Source organism: Macaca mulatta, chromosome 3 (assembly GCF_049350105.2).
Source record: "Macaca mulatta isolate MMU2019108-1 chromosome 3, T2T-MMU8v2.0, whole genome shotgun sequence".
Lineage (NCBI taxonomy): Eukaryota > Metazoa > Chordata > Mammalia > Primates > Cercopithecidae > Macaca > Macaca mulatta.
The window spans coordinates 168,852,000-168,876,541 of record NC_133408.1 but is presented as its reverse complement, the minus strand read 5'-3'; the positions used below and the strand labels follow the sequence as shown (position 1 = coordinate 168,876,541).

The 24,542-nt window shown below is 45.5% G+C and overlaps 1 protein-coding gene and 3 long non-coding RNA genes across 10 annotated transcripts in view; 1 reads left to right on the top strand and 3 right to left on the bottom strand.

Annotated features, from left to right (window-relative positions):
• The window catches only part of AHCYL2 (adenosylhomocysteinase like 2), a 212,708-nt gene extending 197,557 nt beyond the window's left edge, over window positions 1-15,151 (bottom strand). For 5 of the 7 annotated variants that reach the window (XR_013415527.1, XM_001091796.5, XM_077997305.1 and 2 more), the window contains exon 1: window positions 14,367-14,745. Coding sequence is in view for 6 of the 7 variants with exons in the window: in XM_001091796.5 (XP_001091796.2) it covers window positions 14,367-14,726 (360 nt within the window). In the remaining variant the exon portion in view is untranslated. Of the gene's footprint in view, window positions 1-14,366; window positions 14,746-14,941 lie in introns of those variants that run through there. The other 2 variants (XM_077997307.1, XM_015134886.3) reach the window with 2 other exon arrangements.
• Window positions 1,175-12,379, bottom strand: LOC144339929 (uncharacterized). Its single transcript, XR_013415530.1, has 2 exons — window positions 12,087-12,379; window positions 1,175-2,346 (listed from the first exon to the last, which is right to left on the bottom strand). It is a non-coding gene; the product is annotated as an uncharacterized LOC144339929 (long non-coding RNA).
• Window positions 8,362-9,194, bottom strand: LOC144339927 (uncharacterized). The gene is made up of 2 exons (XR_013415528.1): window positions 9,042-9,194; window positions 8,362-8,747 (listed from the first exon to the last, which is right to left on the bottom strand). It is a non-coding gene; the product is annotated as an uncharacterized LOC144339927 (long non-coding RNA).
• Window positions 11,815-24,156, top strand: LOC144339928 (uncharacterized). The gene is made up of 4 exons (XR_013415529.1): window positions 11,815-11,932; window positions 16,872-17,652; window positions 17,972-18,159; window positions 24,126-24,156. It is a non-coding gene; the product is annotated as an uncharacterized LOC144339928 (long non-coding RNA).
• Window positions 24,157-24,542: the final 386 nt, after the last annotated feature.

Genomic DNA, 24,542 nt, shown 5'->3' with positions numbered 1-24,542 from the left:
ATGGTATCTTGCTAACTTATAACTCTAGCACTTAGCAGTGTTTGACACCCAACAATTAAATGGTTTTTTCACAAAAGCAGCTCACAATGTATTAGGGAGATTATTAGGCAAATATCCAGAAGCAGTCAAGTTACTTCTCTAATACAGTCCAGCATCGGTCATAAAAAAAATAGCATTAGGCCAATCATCTTTTCTCCCTTACAGAAATGAAAGACATGAATTAATGTAGTACAATTCCTATTCCATTTCTAACTCCCTGAGCTCAGTGACCCAAGACTAGACTCAGTCGAGCTGTTATCAAATAAAGTTTTGTTGAAGAAGAATCTTTATTTGCCTTCTAGGAAAATAATTTCCTCTTTAAGCTAACGCAGTTTATGTCAACTTGGAAAGATAGATGACCACACCTACCCAACCAGGGCAAAAATTTTTCATCCTACAGCCTCATCACACATACTCAATTCCTGACAAGGCCTTAAAAAAATAATAATTGGCCAGGTGCAGTGGCTCACATCTGTAATCCCAGCACTTTGGGAGGCCGAGGCAGGTGGATCACGAGGTCAGGAGTTCGAGACCAGCCTGGTCAAGATGGTGAAACCCTGTCTCTACTAAAAACTACGAAAAAAATTAGCTGGGCACGGTGGCAGGCACCTGTAATCCCAGTCATTTGGGAGATTGGGGTCACTTGAATCTGGGAGATGGAGGTTGCAGTGACCCATTGGTGCCACTGCACTCTAGCCTGGGCAACAGAGCAACACTCTGTCTCAAAATAATAATAATAATAATAATAAAGTGTCATTTTGGAAAAGGACCACACAGTATCACATTTTTCTAATTTAGTATAACGCAGAAGATGAGTTTCTCTGTAGGCTACCACTGCACAGGATATGTATCTGAGATATTATTGGGGCTCCAATTTCTGTCAAAACATAAACTAATCTGTATCAACTAAACAAAAGAAAAATTCGCTAAAATAGCAAGTATTTCTATGAATAATTCACCATAAACACTAAATCAGCAGTACCAGGACACTAATTTTTAGGGTCATATTTGAGTTAATAAATAGGCACAGTCTTCAATCACAAGTTTCTTCTACATGTAAACTAAGAGTTAAGAAAAAAAATAGTTAAGAAGGACAAGTTAAAGAGAAAGAAACAATCAGAGAACAAACCAGAAAAAGGTAAAATATATTTTATTTGGAAACAAATAGAGCTATCTTATATTACAAATAGTCCCTATTTTACATTACAAACAAAAATAAATTCCAGATGAAGACTAAAATATAATAAATACAACCATATAAACAGATGAAGAAAATATAGATGTTTATAAATTTGGGGTTGGAAAGGCAATTCTAAGACACAAAATATTTAAGCCAAAAAGGAAAAAGAACAGTAAGTCCAAGTTTATACAAACTTTGAAAATCATAAACGATGTTACAAGAAACAAGAAATGGAGTAGGAAAAAATACTTGCAACATATACACAAAGAATTAATGTCCAGAATATATAAAGAATTCCTAAAACAAACATGAAAAAAATGCAATATGAAGGTAGAGATTTTTATCTGTTTTGCTCACTGCTGTATCCCCAGCACTTGGCACACAGTAGTCAATCAATAAATAATTTGTTAATGAATATGAACAGGGAATTACAAGAAAAAGAACATAAATTGCCAATATATGCATGAAAATACTCTCAGCCTCATTCTGTCAGAAGAATGCAGATATTATAAAAAGACCAGTAAAAGACTTTCCCCCAAAGATGCAAAAAAAAAAAAAAAAAAATTTACCAGTATTGGTAAATGTATGGTGAAAGACTGTTTCGTGTATAGTTAGCTGATATGTAAAATGGTACTACGTTTTTAAAGACAACATGGCATTTTGCATTTAGTTTAAAATATGGCCAAGCACTGTGGCTCCTGCCTCTTTGGGAGGCTGAGGCGGGCAGATTGCTTGAGCCTAGGAGTTTGAGACCCACATGGGCAACATGGTAAAACCCCATCTCTACAAAAAACACAAAATTTAGCCAGCCCAGGTACAATGGCTCACACCTGTAATCCCAGCACTTTGGGAGGCCAAGGCAGGCGGATCACTTGAGGTCAGGAGTTCAAGACCATCCTGGGCAACACCGTGAAACCTCGTTTCTATGAAAAATATAAAAATTAGTGGCCGGGCGCGGTGGCTCAAGCCTGTAATCTCAGCACTTTGGGAGGCCGAGACGGGTGGATCACGAGGTCAGGAGATCGAGACCATCCTGGCTGACACGGTGAAACCCCATCTCTACTAAAAAATACGAAAACTTAGCCGGGCGAGGTGGCGGGCGCCTGTAGTCCCAGCTACTCGGGAGGCTGAGGCAGGAGAATGGCGTAAACCCGGGAGGTGGAGCTTGCAGTGAGCTGAGATCCGGCCACTGCACTCCAGCCTGGGCGACAGAGCGAGACTCCGTCTCAAAAAAAAAAAAAAAAAATTAGCACACGCCTGTAATCCCAGCTACTCGGGAGGCTGAGGCAAGAGAATCGCTTGAACCTGAAAGACAGAGGTTGCAGTGAGCTGAGAGCGCACCACTGCACTCCAGCCTGGGCAACAGAGCAAGACTGTCTCAAAAAAAAAATAAAAATTTAGCCAGGTGCGGTGGCTCACGCCTGTAATCCCAGCACTTTGGGAGGTCGAGGTGGGTGGATCACAAGGTCAGGAGTTCAAGACCAGCCTGACCAACATGATGAAACCCCGTCTCTACTAAAAATACAAAAATTAGCCAGGCATGGTGGTGCACGCCTGTAATCCCAGCTACTTGGGAGGCTGAGGCAGGAGAATTGCTTGAACCTGGGAGACAGAGGTTGCAGTTAGCCAAGATCAGGCCTCTGCACTCCAGCCTGGGCGACAGAACAAGAGCCTGTCTCAAAAAAATAAATAAATAAATAATAAAAATTTAAATTAAAAAAAAAATTAGCTGGGCATGGTGGTGTGTGCCTGTAGTCCCAGCTAACTCAGGAGGCTGAGATGGGAGTATTGCTTGAGCCCAGGAAGTAGAGGTTGCAGTGAGCTAAGATCGTGCCACTGCACTCCAGCTCACATGACAGAGTCTCAAAAAACAAACAAAAAAAGGCTATCTTTGATCCCAAAATTAAAATTTTAGATATCTATCCTAGAGAAACACTTCTACATGTACACACACAAAAATACATACAGATAGTTACTGCAGCACCATGTATAAAGAAAGAAAAAACAAGTTAAGGTAAATGTGCATCAATGGAAGAATGGTTTAAGAAGTAACAATATAGACTTAGGAAATTAATTGAACAGTTAAAAAATATGAGATAGATCTATAGGTATTGGTACAGAAAGAGCTCTAAGACATGCTATTGAGTAAAAAAGGAACCTGCAAAACAATGTATAGACAGTATACTTTTATTCATGTACAAGTTATTATAAAACTCACTTTGGAAGGCTGAGGTGAACAGATCACTTGAGCCCAGGAGTTCATGACCCGCCTGGGCAATATGGCGAAACCCCATCTCTACAAAAAATACAAAAATCAGTTGGGCATGGTGGCATGTGCCTGTAGTCCCAGCTCCTCCAGAGGGTGAGGTGGGAGGACTGCTTGAGCCTGGGAAGTTGAGGCTGCAGTGAGCCATGATGGTACCATTGCACTCCAGCCTGGGTGACAGAGTGACACCCTGTCTCAAAAAGAAGAAGAAGAAGAAGAATGAGAAGTAGGCTGGATGAGGTGGCACATGTCTGTAATCCTAGCCCTTCAGGGTCAGAGGTGGCAGGCTCTCTTGAGCCCAGGAGTTCAACTTTACAGTGATCGTACTATTGCACTCTAGCCTGAGCAACACAGTGAGACCCGTCTCAAAAAAAAAAACAGAAAAAGAAGAAGAATGAGAAGCAGCAGCTAGAGAAATAAGATGGAAGCTAGTAAAGAGCAGTGTCACAGAAGCCAAGGGAAAAGAGTGTTTCATAAAGAGTCGATATCAAATGCTGCTAAGAGGTCCAAGAAGATGAGGACTGAAAAAAAAGACCCCATGTTTCCCAATCTAATGGATATTAACAACTTTAGCAAGAAGGTTCTGTTTTGGTTAAACAGATAACTATAGCAGGAGTGGGTTAAGGAGTTCATGAGAGGGAAAAAGCATATATAGTGTGTACAGAAAACTCCTTTAAGAAGCAGGTCTGTGAAAGAGAATAGAAAAACATGACAGCAATAGAAAATATGCAGGTCAAAGGACAGCGTTTTCAAAATGGGAGACAGTAGGGCAAGTGTGAATTCTGAAGGAAAAGACCTAGTAGAAAGAAGAAATAAACCAAACGAAGAAATTCTTTAAGACAGGAGAGGCCAGGCACAGTGGCTCACACCTGCAATCCCAGCACTTTGGGAGGGTGAGGCAGAAGGACGGCTTGAAGCCAAGAATTCCAGACCAGCCTGAGCAACAAAGTGAGACACCATCTCTACAAAAAGTTTTTTAAATGTGGCTGGGTGCAGCGGCTCACGCTTATAATCCCAGTACTTTCAAGGAAGTATCACTTGAGGCTGGGAGTTCAAGACCAGCCTAGGCAACATAACAAGAGACCTCATCTTGGCCAGGTGCGGGCTCATGCCTGTAATCCCAGCACTTTGGGAGGCCAAGGCGGGCGGATCACAAGGTCAGGAGTTCCAGACCAGCCTGGCCAACATGGTGAAACCCCATCTCTACTAAAAATATAAAAATTAGCCACGCGCAGTGGCAGACGCCTGTAATCCCAGCTACTCGAGAGGCCGAGGCAGCAGAATTGCTTGAACCCAGGGAGGCGGAGGTTGCAATGAGCCGAGATAGTGCCATTGCAGTCCAGCCTGGGTGACAGAGTAAGACTCCGCCTTGGGGAAAGCAAAAAAAAAGAGAGAGACCCTCATCACTACAAGAAAGCTTTTAAAAAATTAGCCAGGTATGGTGGCACGTACCTGTAGTCCCAGCTACTCAGGGGGCTGAGAAGGGAGGACCTATTGAGCTCAGGAGATTGAGGCTGCAATGAGCTATGACCACACCACTGCACTCCTGCCTGGGTTACAGAGTCAGACTTCATCTCTTGAAGAAAAAAGAAAGAAAACAAAGAGAGAGAGAGAGAAAGAAGAAAGAAAAAAAGAAAAAGAACGGAGGAGGAAGAGGGGGAGGGGGAAAAGGGAATGATTACAGCACCTGTGAAGGGACTGGTCTTGACAGAATGAAGGAGAAAAAGATGAGTCCCAGATGCAGGTAGGTTTGTAGACTTGGGAAGTACAAGGATGAAGGAATTCCCATTCAGCGGCTTCAGTTTTTATAATGAAGCATAAAGCCTGTGACTGGTTAAAAAAGAAGAAAATATGAGAGATTAGAAATAAGAGCCAGGCACGGTGGCTCACGCCTGTAATCTCAGCACTCTGGGAGGCTGAGGCGGCCGGATCACGAGGTCAGAAGATTGAGACCATCCTGGCGAACACGGTGAAACCTCGTCTCTACTAAAAATACAAAAATTAGCTGGGTGTGGTAGTGCCTGTAGTCCCAGCTACTCAGGAGGCTGAGGCAGGAGAACTGCTTGAACCTGGGAGCAGAGGTTGCAGTGAGCGGAGATCGCGCCACTGCATTCCAGCCTGGGGACAGAGCAAGATTCCATCTCAAAAAAAAAGAAAAAGAAATAGAGACAGCAGGCCAGGCGCAGCGGCTAATGCCTATTATCCCAGCACTTTGGAAGGGTGAGACAGGAGGATCACTTGAGCCTGGGAATTGGAGACCAGCAACATGGCAAGATATCGTCTCTACAAAAAAATAAAAAATTAGCCAGGCGTGGTAGCACACCTGTAGTTCCGGCTACTCAAGAGGCTGAGACAGGAGGATTGCTTGAACCAGGGAATTTGAGGCTACAGTGAGCTATGACTGTACCACTGCACTCCAGCCTGAGTGAGAGAGGGAGACCCTGTCTCAGTAAAAAAGAAGAAAGAAAGAGAGACAATATGAAGAAATAATTTGCAGTGAGCTGGAAAGTGAACTAGAGAAATGTATAACATTGCTAGGTAATGCTGATTATGCATATGAAACAGATGATTATAAATTTTTAGTGATACTGATCTGTCTGATTTGCTGATTTTCTCTAGCAACTCTCAGCTCCATGAGTACCAACAACTAAGAAGGTAGATGGTTAGGTTCAATCTGTACATCACTCCGAGTTCTACAAGCAGCAGAAGTCAACTCTGGCTGAATTAAACAGAAAAAGAATTTACAGAAAGGAGGTCTGTAAATTTTCAGTGAAGAACTTCAGTGCTACACAGCTAAAACACTACTCAAAATTACAGAACTAGGTTGGCAAAGATGTGATTACTAATGCCAAGCAGGAGATGCTGCAGCTTGGTTTGTACCATTACAGTTCTGGATACTAAGTGCTAACACTTGTCACTGTTGCCCTTGTAACTTGATCTTGCTGCTAGAGACTGATACTAAATGTGAATTTGCTGATAAAGGAGGGGGATATTGTAAAGAACATGGTGGAACAGTCTGAGGGATTGAATTAGCTGAGAGGATGAAGAGAATGGTAAAGGAATTAGTATTAGGAAGATAAAGGATGGCGAATGGCGGGTAATGACTGAAACAAACAGGGATGTGAGGCATGCTGTTTAGGCCTCCCCTCAAAAGAGGGTAGATCGTGAGATCCAAAGTGGTCTTAGCAGCAGCTTAAGCAGACTTCAGTGGGAGTTTGGTCAGAGCAGCAGGGGTGTTGGCATGGAGGTAAAGCTGCCCAATATTGCTATGGCCAGCATTTCATCGACAAAGCCTTGGGCAAATTAATTACTCTCTTTGAGCCTATATTCTCTTATCTATAATATAAAGATAGTACTACCCATCTGATAAAGTTGTCATGAGGATTAAATGCGAAGAGAGAGATTCCTGACACAGAGTAAATATTCAGTAAATGGTAGCGATTACAAGTGCCATTGAAGCCAAAAGAAGAGTTTCCAAGAAAAGGCAGCCAATAGATAAAGTTTCACCTTGTAGCACTGTAGAAGGTAAGTGTGTGTAGGGAAGACGAAGCCAGTTTTAGCCTCAGGTTTGCAACATTAGGAAAGGCTAAAGCCCCATACTCAGAGAAACTCAATCAGCAGTTCAAATACCCTTCCTTTTATTTATTTAATTTTTTTTTTTTTTTTTTTTTTTGAGACAGAGTCTTGCTCTGTCACCCAGGCTGGAGTGCAGTGGTGCGATCTCAGCTCACTGCAAGCTCCGCCTCCTGGGTTCACGCCATTCTCCTGCCTCAGCCTCCTGAGTAGCTGGGACTATAGGCGCCCACCATCAAGCCGGGCTAATTTTTTTTTTTTTTTTTTTTTTGTATTTTTTTAGTAGAGACGGGGTTTCACCATGTTAGCCAGGATGGTCTCAATCTCCTGACCTTGTGATCCGCCCACCTTGGCCTCCCAAAGTGCTGGGATTACAGGGATGAGCCACCGCGCCCGGGCCAAATACCTTTCCTTTATATAGGTTCTAAGCTAAGAACTAGGTGCCCCAAACCAATAGATTTCTACTGATAGACCCTTGAAAAGAAAGAAAAGAAAATCACCAGCTATTAGTGCAAGTGTCCAAGAGGGAAATAGCTAACTGAACTGTTGCACGATATAGCTGGGGAAAAGGGAGACTGACACCCACACAAATAATCATCTAATTTAATCAAAGTAATTTTAGACTTGGGAACTGTTATGGAAGAAACGTCAATTCACTGCTCCTTTCTGCTAGGCTCTCACCAAATCACAGGCCATAGGTCATTCAGACTATAAAAAGCTCCCACAAATTCCACAGAAACCTGATCATGCTTACTAAACCTCTTGTTGGGTGAATAGAATTTTAGCTCCTCTAATTGTGTCTACCACCTGAACATGACAGCAGGGCAGTAGATCAGGGCAACTGCCAAGATTGTTCTCTTCCCATCTGCCTCAGTTGTACCTCTCTGAATTATTTAAACAAAAACCACCATGAAAGAAACTGCATAGCCGGGCGCGGTGGCTCAAGCCTGTAATCCCAGCACTTTGGGAGGCCGAGACAGGCGGATCACGAGGTCAGGAGATCGAGACCATCCTGGGTAACACAGTGAAACCCCGTCTCTACTAAAAATACAAAAACTTAGCCGGGCGAGATGGCAGGCGCCTGTAGTCCCAGCTACTCGGGAGGCTGAGGCAGGAGAATGGCGTGAACCCGGGAGGCGGAGCTTGCAGTGAGCTGAGATCCGGCCACTGCACTCCAGCCTGGGTGACAGAGCGAGACTCCGTCTCAAAAAAAAAAAAAAAAAAAAAAAAGATAAACTTGACAAAGGGTCTGAATAAAGATTACAATAAACTTTTTCCTCATTGTGGGGGAGGGAATCATTTTCAAGGAAATGATATAATAAACTCACTCTCCCTTTTTAATGAACCATCCATTTCTTCAAGTAACTGAACACTGAGAATGTAAGTAGTAGTAGTGGTAGTAGTAATCGTCTTCCTCAAGACGTCAAACACACAACTGCAACTTCAGCTTATAAAGCAGTTTTTTTTTTTTTTTTTTGAGACAGAGTCTCATTCTGTCGCCAGGCTGGAGTGCAGATGCATGATCTCGGCTCACTGCAACCTCCACTTTCCGCATTCAAGAGATTCTCCTGCCTCAGCCTCCTGAGTAGCTGGGACTACAGGAGCGCACCACCATGCCCAGCTAATTTTTTGTATTTTTAGTAGAGACACTGGCCAGGATGGTCTTGATCTCTTGACCTCATGATCTGCCTGCCTCAGGCTGCTTTCTCAGAAAATTAATAAATGCTCACAAAAACATATGGTAAGACCTTCAACCACGCAATAAATAAAAAGAAGCTGTAAATACCAAAAAAAAAAATCTACCCAAAAAATACAGATTAAGATTTAGGGCCAGGTGCAGTGACTCACACCTGTTATCCCAGCACTTTGGGAGGCCGAGGCGGGCGGATCACGAGGTCAGAAGTTTGCGACCAGCCTGGACAATATGGTGAAACCTTGTCTCTACTAAAAATACAAAAATTAGCCAGGCGTGGTAGCGTGCACCTGTAGTCCCAGCTACTTGGGAGACTGAGGCAGAAGAATGACTTGAACCCGGGAGGCAGAATTTGCAGTGAGCCAAGACTGTACCACTGCACTCCAGCCTGGGTGACAAAGCAAGACTCCATCTCAAAAAAAAAAAAAAAAAAAAAAAGGACTTAGAAGGTTCATCCTGAGTTTCGAACAGAGTACTATTTGAATTGGAAAACAACAGTTTAGGGCTCTGTTAGCTCCATCACATTACTGTGTAACCTTGAGACAAATTCCTTAATCTCTTCAACCCTCAGTTTCTTCAATAAAACAAGAAGAACACTAGCTATCTTCAAGGCCTCTTAAAAGAATTACATAAAACAGCATATGTAAAGATCTAAGTACAATGCCTGGTATACAGTAGGAATATTCTTCCCTTTGTAATTTTCAAAAGCTCTCATCAAAGATTGACTCAGAGAGATGGTGAGGCTTAAAGAATAGGGAAGAAGTGTTAGCTGAACAGGAAGAAAGGGTATACTCTGCAGGTACTCCAGATTTATTTATAACTTTAAAAATATGGATAAATTTCTCAGATTATCAGTAAATTACTAGTGTAAAGCTGCATCACTGATCTTGAAATGCTTTTCTGTATAAGATGTTTTTATTCTCCTCTTCTAAATTTACAATTCTTTCAGGTTCTACATTTGTACAAAAATGTACAAGTTCTACATTTGTACCATCCTCTTCCTAAAGCTCTGACTCAGACCTGCCCTACTCTGGTCTTGGGATGACCTAAGCCTTAGCCAGACAGACACGCCTTAGAGTTCACTTAGTATTCTAAAAGACCTCTGGAAGAAAGCAAGAACTCAGCATATAAGAAATCAGAATCAGTGTGGCATAAAGAAAAGGACATGGGCTTTGGAAACGGACAGCCCTGGGTTTCTAGATATATAACCTTGGGCCAGGCACTTAACCTCCCAGGATCTCATTTCTGCATCTGTAAAATGGAGATAATGCCACCCATATCTCATAGTATTGTTGTGAGGATTACAGAATCCCTATGACAACTCCAGGCACATAAAAGGCTAAAGGCTCACATCTGTAATCCCAGCACTTTGGGAAGCCAAGGCGGGCAGGTCACCTGAGGTCGGGAGTTTGAAAGCAGCCTGACCAACATGGAGAAACTTCATCTCTACTGAAAACAGAAAATCAGCCAGGCATGGTGGTACATGCCTGTAATCCTAGCTACTTGGGAGGCTGAGGTGGGAGAATCGCTTGAACCTGGGAGGTGGAGGTTGCGGTGAGCTGAGATCACGCCATTGCACTCCAGCCTGGGCACCAAGAGCGAAACTCTGTCTCAAAAAAAAAAAAAAAAAAAAAAGGCTAATTATTGGTAACTGTTATTACAGCCCAACTGTCAATTGCCTTACTGAACACTTTTCAAAGCAGTACTTTTGTAACAGGCAAAAGGAGTCATACTGCTCCCACGTTCCCAGATACCCATGTCTTTATCCAAAACATTCCATTTTTGTACTCTATAATTAACCAAATCAAGAGCTTAAACAATTCAGGACAAGAAGTGCTAACATGGCTCAACTCATTCTCTCCTGACAGCAACAAAGCCAGTGGAAGGTGGATACGTTTGCCAAAAGCAATAAAGAGTCTGTTTGAACATGGTCATTACTGATACTGATGTAAGCACAATCTAGTTGAGGTTCTTGGACTTGCAGCCTTATTGTCAGAAAGTTTTAATATTTCTGAAATAAATCCTCTCCTGCCTTGTTTTCCCTGCTGTGCTCCAACACTCCTATCACTCATTTTCAAAAACACAAGGAAGAAATCCCTTTCAACTACTACTACCTCATTCCCGTGAAACTTATCTTCCCATTTCCCAAATTACTTCTTACAGAGATTTTTGGCTTGCTGGGTTTACTTGATGTCAGTTTATGAAAAAGGACATTATATTTAAATATATCATAGCCAAATGACATGATCTGGCCCCCAGAGTACCACAAGTTACAGGATGGAGGCAGGTGCCAGAGATAAGATGTGACTGAGTAAACTGCACACCATATGTTCCTTCTTATTAACTACTTCACTTGGGAATTCTGGCTCTTGTAAAAAGTTTATTTCCCTTGTGTGGCTGAGCAGAGTAACAAAACTAAGAAAACTGATGATACGCGAATGAAGTAAGGGAAATCATCTACGGAAATGTGACTTAAAATAAATGTTTGTACATGACAGTTACAAAACAAATGCAACAGTCACCAGCTCCACAGCCAAAGGCAGCTATTTCAGTACTAGTATCCTCAGTCCCTTCGTATGCTGTAAGAAAAACAGCGAGGAGTCAAGGTCAGAGTGGTTATTTACATAGACAATCTAAGAATCAACAAAGACCCAACAAATCAAAATGTCACACTGCAGTCCCTTCGTGAGATGACTTTCAACGTAGGGAAAGAAGGGCAGTCTTGGGCACTTATTTTGATTTAGCCAATTCAATAACAAGGTTAAAGATTGGGCACCTGAAAAGCAGCTCAGCAATGCCCTAAATTTCATCACCCAGCTGTATCCTTGCCCAGAGCTTCACCTGCTTAACTTTCAGCAGAGAAGTTGTTTTTTTGGTGCAATTAACATTGTAAGGCAAGCTCAGCCCTGCCTTCCAATAGCCTTGAGGCTGCTGAGTAAAATCTAGAATCATGGAACATAGATTTGATGCTGAAAAAACAGGAAGATGGTTCAACGACAAGGAAAATTGTCAAGAAGCACATCTAGAATTAAGAAAAACAGACTCCAGTATGCTGGTCTTTGATTTTTTAACTTTTCTTTTTTTTTTTTCTGAGACAAGGTCTCACTCCAGCACCCAGGCTAGAGTGCTTATTGCAGCCTCAACTTCCTGGGCTCAGGTGATCCTCCCACCCCAGCCTCCTGTTTTTTTTTTGTTTTTTATTTTTTGTTTTTGAGACAGAGTCTCACTCTGTCGGTGAGGCTGGAGTGCAGTGGCGTGATCTCAGTTCACTGCAACCTCTACCTCCTGGGCTCAAGCAATTCTCCTGCCTCAGCCTCCCGAGTAACTGGGATTACAGGTGCCTGCCACCATGCCTGGCTTAGTTTTGTATTTTTAGTAGAGACGGGGTTTCACCATGTTGGCCAGGCTGGTCTCGAACCGTTTTTGTTTTGTTTGTTATTTTTTGTTTTTGCCACCCCAGCCCCCTGAATAGCTGGGACTATAGGCACACACCACCACGCCCAGCTCTGTATTTTTTGGTTTTTTTTTTTTCTGTTTGGAGGGATAAGTTTTCACCATGTTGCCTGGTCTCCAACTCCTGGGCTCAAGCAATCCGCCAGCCTTGGTCTCCCAAAGTGCTGGGATTACAGATGTGAGCCATGATTTTTTAACTTCTTTATATAGAATATATTGAACTGTGTGAACCTTTCAGAGGCGGTCATGGTGGCTTGCACTTAAGCCATGATGGAAGAAATAAAATAAAATCAATTATTCATAATAAAAGCACTAATAATATCATTTAAGACTATGTGCCAAGCTCAATGCTAAACCTTTTACAAATATTTCTAATCCTCAATCATACTTAGTACTTTCATTTTATAGAAGAGGAAACCGATTTGTGTAATTTGAAAATTACCCAAAAGGTAGTAATGGGGGTACTCGCATTTTATAGAAGAGGAAACCGATTTGTGTAATTTGAAAATTACCCAAAAGGTAGTAATGGGGGTACTCGGCTTCAAATCCAGGTCTGCCTGACTGTAAACCTCATGCTCTAAAAGCAATTTGTTAAACACTTTTAGCCTAAAGAGATCTAACCAAATTACAAATTTTAAACATAAACAGTCTTAATCACAAGAAAATGACTTGACCAAAGTTACGAAGTATCACAACAAGTCAGAAGTATGTTTTGGATTTCCAGACTCATATCTAGGTACTCCTAGCACTGGTGCTGCTGCTGCCTCTCTTTTTTACTTTATTTTTTTTCTTTAAACTCATTTCTGCAGGATGCTGCCTCTTTCTACTGTAACTCTTCCCAGAGGAGTTTCATACTGCAAACGACAAAGACATTGTCTAAAGCATTATAGAAATTCCTTCAGTCTTGCCTCTGACTTATCATCTAAATTTCTATAGTTAGGATGAAAGGATTATCTGCTATACCTTAATCATGAGACTATGACAAGAAAAAGTTATGGTGGATCCGAGATTCCAATTCAGCTGAGTCCCACACAGTAAAACCCAATGCACACTTCCCGTCTCTTTGTTGCTGTTCTGATAAAGCAATTAAAAACCATTCACAACAATTAAAAAAAAAATTAATCCCTGTGTCCATACTGTGTCTAGGAAATTGGAGCTGTAAGTCCTTTTTATACGATCCACACTTCTGTCTTTTCCAATACTTGCCCTGTTTTTCTGTGCTGATTTAGCTTTAACAGAGAAAGAGAGAGAAGCTTTGAGAGAGAAAGACAACTATGGATAGACAATGTACGGTAATACCGGGCTATCATCCATCTAGGCAGTTACTTCTTGGTATTCTGAGACCTTCTCAAAACTGTCTGAAAGAAGCTGCTGACGCCTAAGACCGAAAACCCCACAAAGATCGTCTTTCCCAAAAGTAGCAGCATTTCTTCATATCATTTTCAGATTATAATAAAGGAACCAATAAGACATTCATTCTCTTCATACACAGCCTAATAATCCTGGTGACCAACTATACTGAGCAGGGAGGACAAAGCTCTTAAGATGAAAGAGTGAGGAGAATCTCTTCATTACGCTTTTACATATTCAGGGAAGAGAGAATATTGCAGTCGCTGGAAATGAAGCGCACAGCGTCGTGTTGCTGTATGGACACGGTTGGCCACAAAAAGGCGGAAAGTCATCAATTGTATGGAAACCAGACAACTCTGACGATTTCTATGCAAGGTGACTACACCTTACTCGTTCTCCAAGTATTATCTTTTCATCCTTATTGCTGGATGAACTCCCGTGAGCCGTAAGGTTTTTCTATACTATCGAGGTCTCCTCCACGATAGGTTGGAAAATCACACCCGGGAGCGTGTTGGGGGCGCGGGACGTACTATTAGATGTCTCTCCTCCCGCTGCCTATTCCAAGTAGTAGGGGAGAGCGCTACCTCCATGTTATTCAGAGCGAAGTACGGCCGTGCCTCCTGGAGTCTCCGCTCCCAGCACTACGGGCCGGCTGGGGGGCATCTCTGAGAGAGTGGGTTTGAGGGGACAAGGGGTATCTCTGGTCCTGCGATCAGAAAGGAGGGTGTGGAGGGTGGTGCCGCCGTGCCAAGAGGATCTGCAGTTCCCCTCCCCTCCCTTCCTCTCCTAGAGAGGTAGCCCGGCCCCAGTACCTTCTTGACTGTGCGCGGCGCCTCGGTGACGGTGCCGTCGGGGCTGACCAGGGCCTCGCCGCCGTCGCGGTGCCGCTGGTGCTGGTGATGTGGGTCGCTCCGCTTCATGGCCGACGCCTGAGGCACCTTCCCGGCGGCGGGGCTGAGAGCGGCGGCGGGCCCAGAGCCCGGGCCAGGGGCCGGGGGCCGCTCCGCGGCGGGAGCTGGAGCCTCAGGGTCTCCACCGCCCGCCGGGGGGGCCATGGCGCCCACGGCGGCCGTGCTCAGTCCTAGTTGCGACTCCGCCTCGGAGGGGCTCAGGTCCTTCAGCTCCACCTCAGGCACCTTGGCGGCAGCCGCAGACACAACCTGCACCGACATCACCGCCTCCGCTGCAACCGCCGGCTCAGACTCCAGCCCCAGCTCTTGGTCGGCCCCGCCTCCCGCCTCCCTTCCTCTTCCCTCCCCCATACCCCCACTCCTCCCCTCCATCGCCTCCGCTCCCACCCCCTTCCTCCGCCCGCCAGCCCCGGCCCCTCCAGCCCCGCCCCGCCCCACCCCGGCCCAGTCTGGCCTCGCGCGAAGCGCCACGGAACCTGTAGTGCGTTTGCTCCCGGCTGCACGCGGCGAGAAGACCGTGGGACCTCAGGCCCCGACCTACAGTGCGCGCCCCGGGGGGGCGGGGCCTGCAGCGCCCCCTGGGAGTTGTAGTCCCTTTCAGCCTTTTCTCTGGAAAGTGGGATTCGGGCGAGGAGCGGGAGCGCTAGGGCCGGCAACTAACAGAAAGGAGTGAGGATAGGTGACTCGACGGAGGGGATGAGGAAGAGAAAGTCTCCAGAGGAGTTGTGACTTCCGGGGAGGGAATGCCAAGAAGCCTTAGGGGAGGCGAAGTGGGAGAGGAATGGCTCGTTGCCCTGACAGCGTGAAGTTCCTCCGCGTGTGCACGTCTGCGATCACGTGGGTGGGCATTTAAAGGAGAAGTGGCGGCTCCAGGCTGGAAGTGGCTTGATTTTTCTTTGTGAAATAGAGAATCCAACACCCTTCCAAACTTTAGTGGCTTTGTTTTTAGAAGGCATAAAGTAGGACCTTGCTTGCTGTGGCGCTTTCTGGCACATTCTGGGTTTGGAAGCTAAGATCATTCCCCAAAGAAGTTAGGTACCACTAGATCAAAATTCAAGGCTGAGGTATTACACGTTGCCTTAAACGAGGCCAAATCGTTTGACCTATAATTCTACTAGGGCAATGATCTGAAATTCAGATACATATATCAGCATAGAGGAATATGAATAGTTAATTTCCTAAGTGATGGGATTTAAGGTGATTTTTACTTTGTACTTTGATGTATTATTTTTAAATTTTACATTTAGAGGATGTAAGCACAAAGACATGCACGGCGGCGTCCTTTTTAATAACAAAAAGCTATCTTAAACTAATGTCCAACAAATAGAGAAATTGTTACAGCCTTTGAAAATTGTTTGCCGGCTGGGCATAGTGGTTGACGTCTGTAATCCCAGCACTTTGGGAGGCCAAGGCCGGCAGATCACTTGAGGTCAGGAGTTCAAGACCAGCCTGGCCAACATGGTGAAACCCTGTCTCTACTAAAAACACAGAAATTAGCCAGGCGTGGTGGCGGGCACTTGAAATCCCAGCTGCTTGGCAGGCTGAGACAGGAGAATCGCTTGAACCTGGGAGGCAGAGGCTGCAGTGAGCCAAGACCATGCCATGGCACTCTAGCCTGGGCAAGAGTGAGACGCTGTCCCAGAAAAAGAAAAGGAAGAAAGAAAGAAAATTGTTTGCCAATACATTTTTAATAATAAGGGTTTCCCTTTATCATTCTTTACTCTGAAAGCCAAAATGTGAAGAGAAAGCTAAGAAGCTCTTGTGTCTGGTACACTTGTGAGCTCTATAGAAATGGCCGTGCTAAGACGCCTTCCGACACATAGTGTGAGGCACAAATTTGGTGATCAGGAAATGAGAGACTCCAAGGCAGGACAACTTCACAAAGTGAAGATTTCTAAAATCGTAATAGCACAGGAAAGAAGATCAAGGCAGTCTGGCTTTCAGAATAAATGTTTATGACAAAAATATTAAGCTAAGAAGCAAGAGACAAAATTACACGTTCCATAAGATTTTATGTAAAGAAAACTTTATAAAAAGAAAATGCAGTTGACTCGCGACAACTTATGGAGGGGAGTTTCTTCTCTATTCTCAGAGAAACAGGAGCAAAGGTGTTCATACAGTTTACAGCTGTTTCAGAGACTTACAGCCCTAACAACCCAGGCAGCCACTGGACAGCTACTCTTTAGACATCTAGTCTTTGGTGTCACTATGTTTTGCTTGACAAGGAGAAGGAAGGAGGCCGGGCATGGTGGCTCACACCTGTAATTCCAACACTTTGGGAGGCCGAGGCGGGTGGATGACTTGAGGTCAGGAGTTCAAGACCAACCTGGCCAACATGGCGAAACCCCATCTCTAATAAAAATACAGAAATTAGCCCGGCATGGTGGCTTCTGCCTGTAGTTCCAGCTACTCAGGAGGCTGAGGCAGGAGAATCGTTTGAACCCAGGAGGTGGAGGTTGCAGTAAGCCAAGATTACACCACTATACTCCAGCCTGGGGAACAGAGTGAGACTCTGTCTCAAAAAAAGAAAAAAAAGAAGGAGGAGGGAGAAATCACCTGCCTCGATCTTCTTCTTTCCTGTGCTACTATTTTGGAAATCTGTTCACTCTGTGAAGCTGTCCTGCCTTGAATGGAGGCTCTCATTTCCTGATCTCCAAATTTGTGCCTCACACTATGTGTTGGAAGGCGTCTGAGCACTGCCATTTCCACAGAGCTCACAAGACACAAGAGATTCTTAAGCTTTTTCTTCACATTCTGGCTTTCAGAATTTCCTTCCTGTTAAAAAGAAACCAGCCCAGAGCTTCATCCTCCAGCTGTCGGGGCAGAGATTAGCAGCTCTGTAACTGATTTCATTCTTCCCCCTAATGCTCAAGGGAGCTGCGGTACAGCCACCTGGCATGTGTTGGAGCTCATAGACAGCAGCTGCCTACCTGCCACTAGAATTGATTACTGAGGGGATGAATTAATTCTTCAGTGTGATGTGGTTATAAAATATAAGGAGTTAGAACACTGGAATGAAACTGATACCCTGTTTTATTCCAGTCACCACGACTGATTGGGGCCAACTATCAGGACACACTCTTCAACCTGTTCTCAACTCCATCCCTACATACCTGCTGCTTCTGCCATCCTTGTAGCTGAGGGACACCAGGTACAGTTGAATATCAAATTGCATACTAGAAACAGAGCACTCGGCCGGGCGCGGTGGCTCACGCCTGTAATCCCAGCACTTTGGGAGGCCGAGGCGGGCGGATCACAAGGTCAGGAGATCGAGACCACGGTGAAACCCCGTCTCTACTAAAAATTACAAAAAATTAGCCGGGCGCAGTTGTGGGCGCCTGTAGTCCCAGCTACTCGGGAGGCTGAGGCAGGAGAATGGCGTGAACCCGGGAGGCGGAGCTTGCAGTGAGCCGAGATCGCGCCACTGCACTCCAGCCTGGGCTGGGCGACAGAGCGAGACTCCGTCTCAAAAAAAAAAAAAAAAAAAAAAAAAAAAAAAGAAACAGAGCACTTAAGCTCCATGAACTAGTTAATGAAATATTTGGACTATAGGTCTTCTTTCATCCGACTCATTCAGCTTCCAGAACGCTGGCAAGCAGGAACGTAACTTCCATGCAGGACACTGGTATAAAGAAGAATTTCCTTTTTTTTTTTTTTTTTTGAGATGGAGTCTCGCTCCATCACCCAGGCTAGAGTGCAGTGGCATGATCTCGGCTCCCTGCAACCTCTGCCTCCCAGGTTCAAGCAATTCTCCTGCCTCAGCCTCCCGAGTAGCTAGGACTACAGGCGCCCGCCACCATGCCCGGCTAATTTTCGTATTTTTAGTAGAGACAGAGTTTCACCATGTTAGCCAGGATGGTCTCGATCTCCTGACCTCGTGATCCACCCTCCTCGGCCTCCCAAACTGCTGGGATTACAAGCCTAAGCCACCGCGCCAGACCAATAAAGAAGAATTTCTCTAAGGTATCTGACCAATCCAAGAGAGAAAACAAAGATACTAACATTGAGAGTTTCCAAAGGAAATAAGCCAGCCAGATCACCCGCCCTGAAGACCATACTAATGTTCACAGAGCTTCCGTGAACCATTTAGTGTCACACTCTTAAGTACGAACAGACAACCAAAGTCACCAGACATATGAAGAAAACTTAGAAAACTTTGGTTTTTTTGTTTCAAGGCAGAGTCTCACTTTTGCTGCCCAGGCCAGAGTGCAGTGGCATAATCATAGTTGACTGCAACCTCTGCCTCCTGGGCTCAAGCAATCTTCCCACCTCAGCCTCCCAAGTAACTGGAACTACAGGCTTGCACTACCACACCTGGCTACTTTTAAAAAAATTGTTTTTGGTAGAGAAGGACTCTTGCTATGTTGCCCAGGCTGGTCTCGAACTTCTGGTTGTTTTTTTTTTTTTTTTTTTTTTTGGAGATGGAGTTTCACTCTTGTTGCTCAGGCTGGAGTGTAGTGGCACAATCTCAGCTCACTGCAACCTCTGCCTCCTGGGTTCAAGGAATTCTCCTACCTCAGCCTCCCAAGTAGCTGGGACCAAAGGCACCCGCCACCATACCCAGCTATTTTTGTATTTTACTAGAGATGGAGTTTTACCATGTTGCCCAGGCTGGTCTCAAACTTCTGAGCTCAGGCCATCCGCCTGCCTCAGCCTCCCAAAGTGCTAGGATTACAGGCATGAGCCACTGTGCCCAGCCTGTTTTTTCGTGTTTTATTTTATTTTATTTTATTTTGAGACAGAGTCTCACACTGTTGCCCGGGCTGGAGTGCAATGGCGGGATCTCGGCTCACTGCAACCTCCGCCTCCTGGGCTCAAGCAATTCTCCTGAGTAGCTGGGATTACAGGTGTGGGCCACCACATCCAGCTAATTTTTGTATTTTTGGGAGAGATGGGGTTTCACCATGTTGGCCAGGTTGGTCTCAAACCCCTGACCTCAAGCAATTCACCCACCTCGGCCTCCCAAAGTGCTGTGATTACAGGTGCTAGCCACTGCACCAAGACTTGTTTTCCTTTTGAGCAGTGGGGAGAGTGGGATGGGGTATTGGCCAAAGGGTACTTTAGCTAAATCTGTTATACTTTTCTTTAAAAAAAAAAAAAGATCTGAAGCAAATATGATAAAATGATAAAAAGTTGATAATTCTGAGTGGTGGGAATACGAGTGTTTATTAGATTGTTCTTTGTACTTTTCTATATCGTTTCAATTTCTTATAACAAAAGTAGGCTGGGCACAGTGGCTCATGCCTACAATCTCCACACTTTGGGAGCCCAAGGCAAAAGGATGACTTTGATGCCAGGAGTTCAAGACCAGCATAGGCAACATGGCCAGACCCTGTCTCTAAAAACAATTTGTTTTTAATAAAATGTGTCTAGCATGATGGTACATGCCTGTAGTTGTAGCTACTTGGGAGGCTGAGGCTGGAGCATCCTTTGAGCCCAGGAGTTTGAGGCTGTAGTGAGCTATGATTGCACCACTGCACTCCAACCTGGGCAGCAGAGCAAGATTCTGTCTCTAAAAATAAAAATAAAAAAGCAGGCAGAGGCTGAACATGGTGGCTGATGCCTGCAATTTCAGCACCTTGGGAGGCCAAGGCAGGAGGATCGCTTGGGCAGAGACCAAGTTTGAGACCAGCCTGGACAACATAGTGAGACCCCATCTCTACAAAAAATAAAACTAGCCTGGCATGGTGATGTGCACCTGTAGTCCCAGCTCCTCGGGACGCTGAGGCAGGAGCATTGCCTGAGCCCAGGAAGTTGAGCCGAGATTGCATCTTGCATCACTGCACTCCAGCCTGGGCAACAGAGTGAGACCCTGTCTCAAAAAAAAAAAAAAAAAAAAAAAGCAGACAGAGGAACAAAGAGGGGCAGTGGACAGACTGCTTTTAAGGAAGCTGGAACCAACAGAGGTAAAGCCAGCTGAATTTGAAAGAATGGTAAGAGGCCCAGTGAGGCAGCTAAGGGCAGAGCCTGTGATGAGGGGCATGCATGGAGAGCTGTGTTCTCAGGGTGACAGCTTAGCAGGGAGTCCCCCAAACTGGGAGTCCCCCAAACTGGGAGTCCCCCAAACCAGGCTCCCCTTGGATCCTGAGGGATTTCTTTGGGGATTTCATTCAGGAGCTTTTGGTAGAAGGGTGGTTACTGTTGTTCAGTCAGTCCTGAGATCTCGTGCTCCCATAGGGATACTACTGGAAGATTTCTTGGTTGTGGGAGTGTCCATGGTGCTGGACATCTGCATTCACAAAGGTGGGCTCACATTGCCCCCTAGTGGTCACAGAGTCTCTGCACAAAGGTCACATTTCTCAAGTTTTTTTTTTTTTTTGGAGATAGGGTGGTGCTGTAGTCCAGCACCCAGGCTGGAGTGCAGTGGTATGTTCTCGGCCAGCCTGGACCCTCGCAGGCTCAAGCAGTCCTCCTACCTCAGCCTCCCGAGTAGCTGGGACTATAGGCACGCACCGCCACGTCTGGCTAATTTATTTTTTGTAGAGACACAGTTTCACCATGTTGGCCAGCCTGGTCTCAAACCCCTGGACTCAAGTGATTCTCTCGCCTCAGCCTCCCAAAATGCTGGGATTACAGACGGGAACCACGGTGCCTGGCCTATTTCTCAGCTTTTAAGGCCCACACTGAACTCCCCTTTCACCCCATCTCCCATCCTTTACATAAGTAATCCCACCAAAGAAAGAAAGGATAGAAGGAGGGAGGAAAACTAGTAGTCAACTGTCTTTGGAGATGAAAAGAAGAATATTGTAACACTCTCCCTTGTTTCAGAAAAGATCCTTAAACAGCACTGATAACTTTCATTATTTTAAATACTGTTGTTGATAAAGGCTAAAAAATAGCTGTAATAATGCTGAGGGAAGCAGTAACGGCCAGGATGAACAAGAAGAGCAGGTGTAAGAGGATGTGGCATGGCCAGAGGGAACACAAACTGGGAAACCTGGATAGAGAGAAAAATCAAAGGCAGGATTAAGAGTGGAAAGACCCTGGGCACTGAAATCAGGAAGAGCCTAGACCTAGTGTCTGTCACTCACTAGCTGTGAGGTTGCAAGCAAGTCATTTTGCTTCACTGAGCTTATATTTTCCAATTAAAATGGCAAAAACTGGCCAGGCGCGGTGGCTCACGCCTGTAATCCCAGCACTTTGGGAGGCCGAGGTGGGTGGATCACCTGAGGTCGGGAGTTCGAGACCAGCCTGACCAACATGGAGAACTCCTCTCTCTACTAAAAATACAAAATTAGCCAAGTGTGGTGGCACATGCCTGTAATCCCAGCTACTCGAGAGGCTGAGGCAGGAGAATCACTTGAACCCTGGAGGTGGAGCTTGCGGTGAACCGAGATCACGTCATTGCACTCCAGCCTGGGCAACAAGAGCAAAACTCTGTCTCAATTAAAATAAAATAAAAATAGAAAATACTGCAGTTACTTTTGCACCAACCTAACACATAAAATGAGCTCTTTTGATTGGTTTGTTATTCTCTGAATTAAACAAGAGATAGCGGAGCACCATGGCTAAGTGCCCACTGGAGCCAGGGGGCCCAACGAAATGCCAGCATTTCCACTTACTGTGTGGTCTTGGGCAAGCTACTAAACCTCTCTGTGCCTCCGTATCTTGAGGGGTGTTAACAGAGCCTCACAGGTCTGAACCTGTGAGATTTGATGAATTAATGTACACAAAGTGCTTAGAGAAGTACCCAGCAAGGATCTACTAAGAGTTGACTTTTTTTTTTTTTTTTTTTTTTTCCTGAGACACAGTCTTGCTGTGTTGCCCAGGCTAGAGTACAGTGATGCAATCACAACTCACGGCAGCCTCCAGCTCCTGGGCTCAAGCGATCCACCTCAGACTCCCAAGGAGCTGGGACTACAGGCACACCACCACACCCCACTAATTTTTAAATTTTTTGTAGAGAATGGGGTCTCACTTTGTTGCCCAGGCTGATCTCAAACTCTGGGCTCAAGCAGCCCTCCTGTCTCGGCCTCCCAAAGTGCTGGGATTTCAGGCGTGAGCCACTGTGCCCAGCCAAGAGTTAGCTATTATTAATACACGTGTAAAGTGACTAGAATACAATCCATGAGTTAGTATTCCCTTTCCCCGTCTCCTGGAATCTGGCCATGGTCAAAATGCGGTATCTTCATCACATGAGCAGCATTCGAAGGGTACGCCTGGCTGGGTGCAGTGGCTCACACCTGTAATCCCAGCACTTTGAGAGACCGAGGTGGGTGGATCACGTGAGGTCAAGAGTTCGAGACCAGTCTAGACAACATGGTGAAACCGCATCTCTACTAAAAATACAAAAATTAGGCTGGGTGCAGTGGCTCACACCTGTAATCCCAGCACTTTAGGAGGCCAAGGCAGGCATATCACCTGAGGTCAGGAGTTCGAGACCAGCCTGGCCAACATGGAGAAACCTTGTATCTACTAAAAATACAAAACCTAATGGGGTGTGGTGGTGCACGCCTGTAATCCCAGCTACCTGGGGGGCTGAAGCAGGAGAATTGCTTGAACCAGGGAGGCAGAGGTTTCAGCAAGCCAAGATCGCGCCACTGCACTCCAGCCTGGGTGACAGAGCAAGACTCATTCTCAATAATAATAATAATAATAAATAAATAAATAATAAAATAAAAAAACACACAAAACCCACAAAAATTAGCTGGGCATGGTGGCGCACATCTATAATCTCAGCTACTCAGGAGGCTGAGACAGGAGAAACACTTGAACCCAGGAGGCGGAGATTACAGTGAGCTGAGATTGTGCCACTGTACTCCAACCTGCGCGATAAAGTGAGACTCCACTTCAACAATAAAAAAGAGTACTCCCCAAACAAGCCTGGTCTGTACTCCACAATACCTGCCAAGTCTGTGGGCACCAGCCCCTTTGCTCCACAGATCTCTTCTCATAATCCTGAGCCCTTGCACCCCAGATCCCAGTCTTCTACGCATTATCTTGTTGGAGGAAATGGGGCTAACAGGCTTCCCTGACTGACCAGGGGAGGAAGCTGTGGATCAGAATGCGCCTGGCCTGATGGACATCCCCAGCAGAAGAAAGAGGCCCCCAGAAATGGGGTCCAGGAATGCCTCAAGGAGCCCTGCCCATTTCGACTCCGAGACACCATCATCCCAGGGGAAGCTGCACGCCTGTGCTCAAATATCTTGTGATCAGTGCTCAGCGAGGCAGCTGTGACCACAGAAGAGCTTTTGTTCATACACAGCCAACTGGCTCAGGCGGGCAGCCAGCACATGAGGCCGCCATCAGCCAGACATCTGACTATCAGCCGTGGCCACATTAGCAACAAGCTCTTGGCCTTTCTGAACAGCCTTGGGAAGATGTGGAAGACACAAAAGATCAGGACCAAGACAAGGTAAGGAGGCCAGGACCGGGAGCCACAGAAGAAAGAACGCACTAGCTGGGCGCGGTGGCTCACGCCTATAATTCCGGCCCTTTGGAGCCTGAGGAGGGCGGATCACTTGAGGTCAGGAGTTCGAGACCAGCCTGGCCAACATGGTGAAACCCCTTCTCTACTAAAAATAAGAAAATTAGTTGGGTGTGGTGGCAGGCACCTGTAATCCCAGCTACTCAGGAGGCTGAGGCAGGAGAATTGCTTCAACCCAGGAGACAGGTTGCAGCGAGCCAATATCACACCACTGTACTCTAGCCTGGGGGTAGAGTAAGACTTTTATCTCAAAAAAAAAAAAAAGGCCGGGCGCGGTGGCTCACACCTGTAATCCCAGCACTTTGGGAAACTGAGGCGGGCAGATCACGAGGTCAGGAGATCAAGACCATCCTGGCTAACATGGTGAAACCCCGTCTCTACTAAAAAAAATACAAAAAATCAGCCAGGGGTGGTGGCAGGCACCTGTAGTCCCAGCTACTTGGGAGGCTGAGGCAGGAGAATGGCGTGAACCCGGGAGACGGAGCTTGCAGTGAGCAGAGATGCACCACTGCACTCCAGCCTGGGCCACAGAGCAAGACTCTGTCTCAAAAACAAAAAACAAACAAAACAAAACACACACAAAGGGCCGGGCGCGGTGGCTCAAGCCTGTAATCCCAGCACTTTGGGAGGCCGAGACGGGCGGATCACGA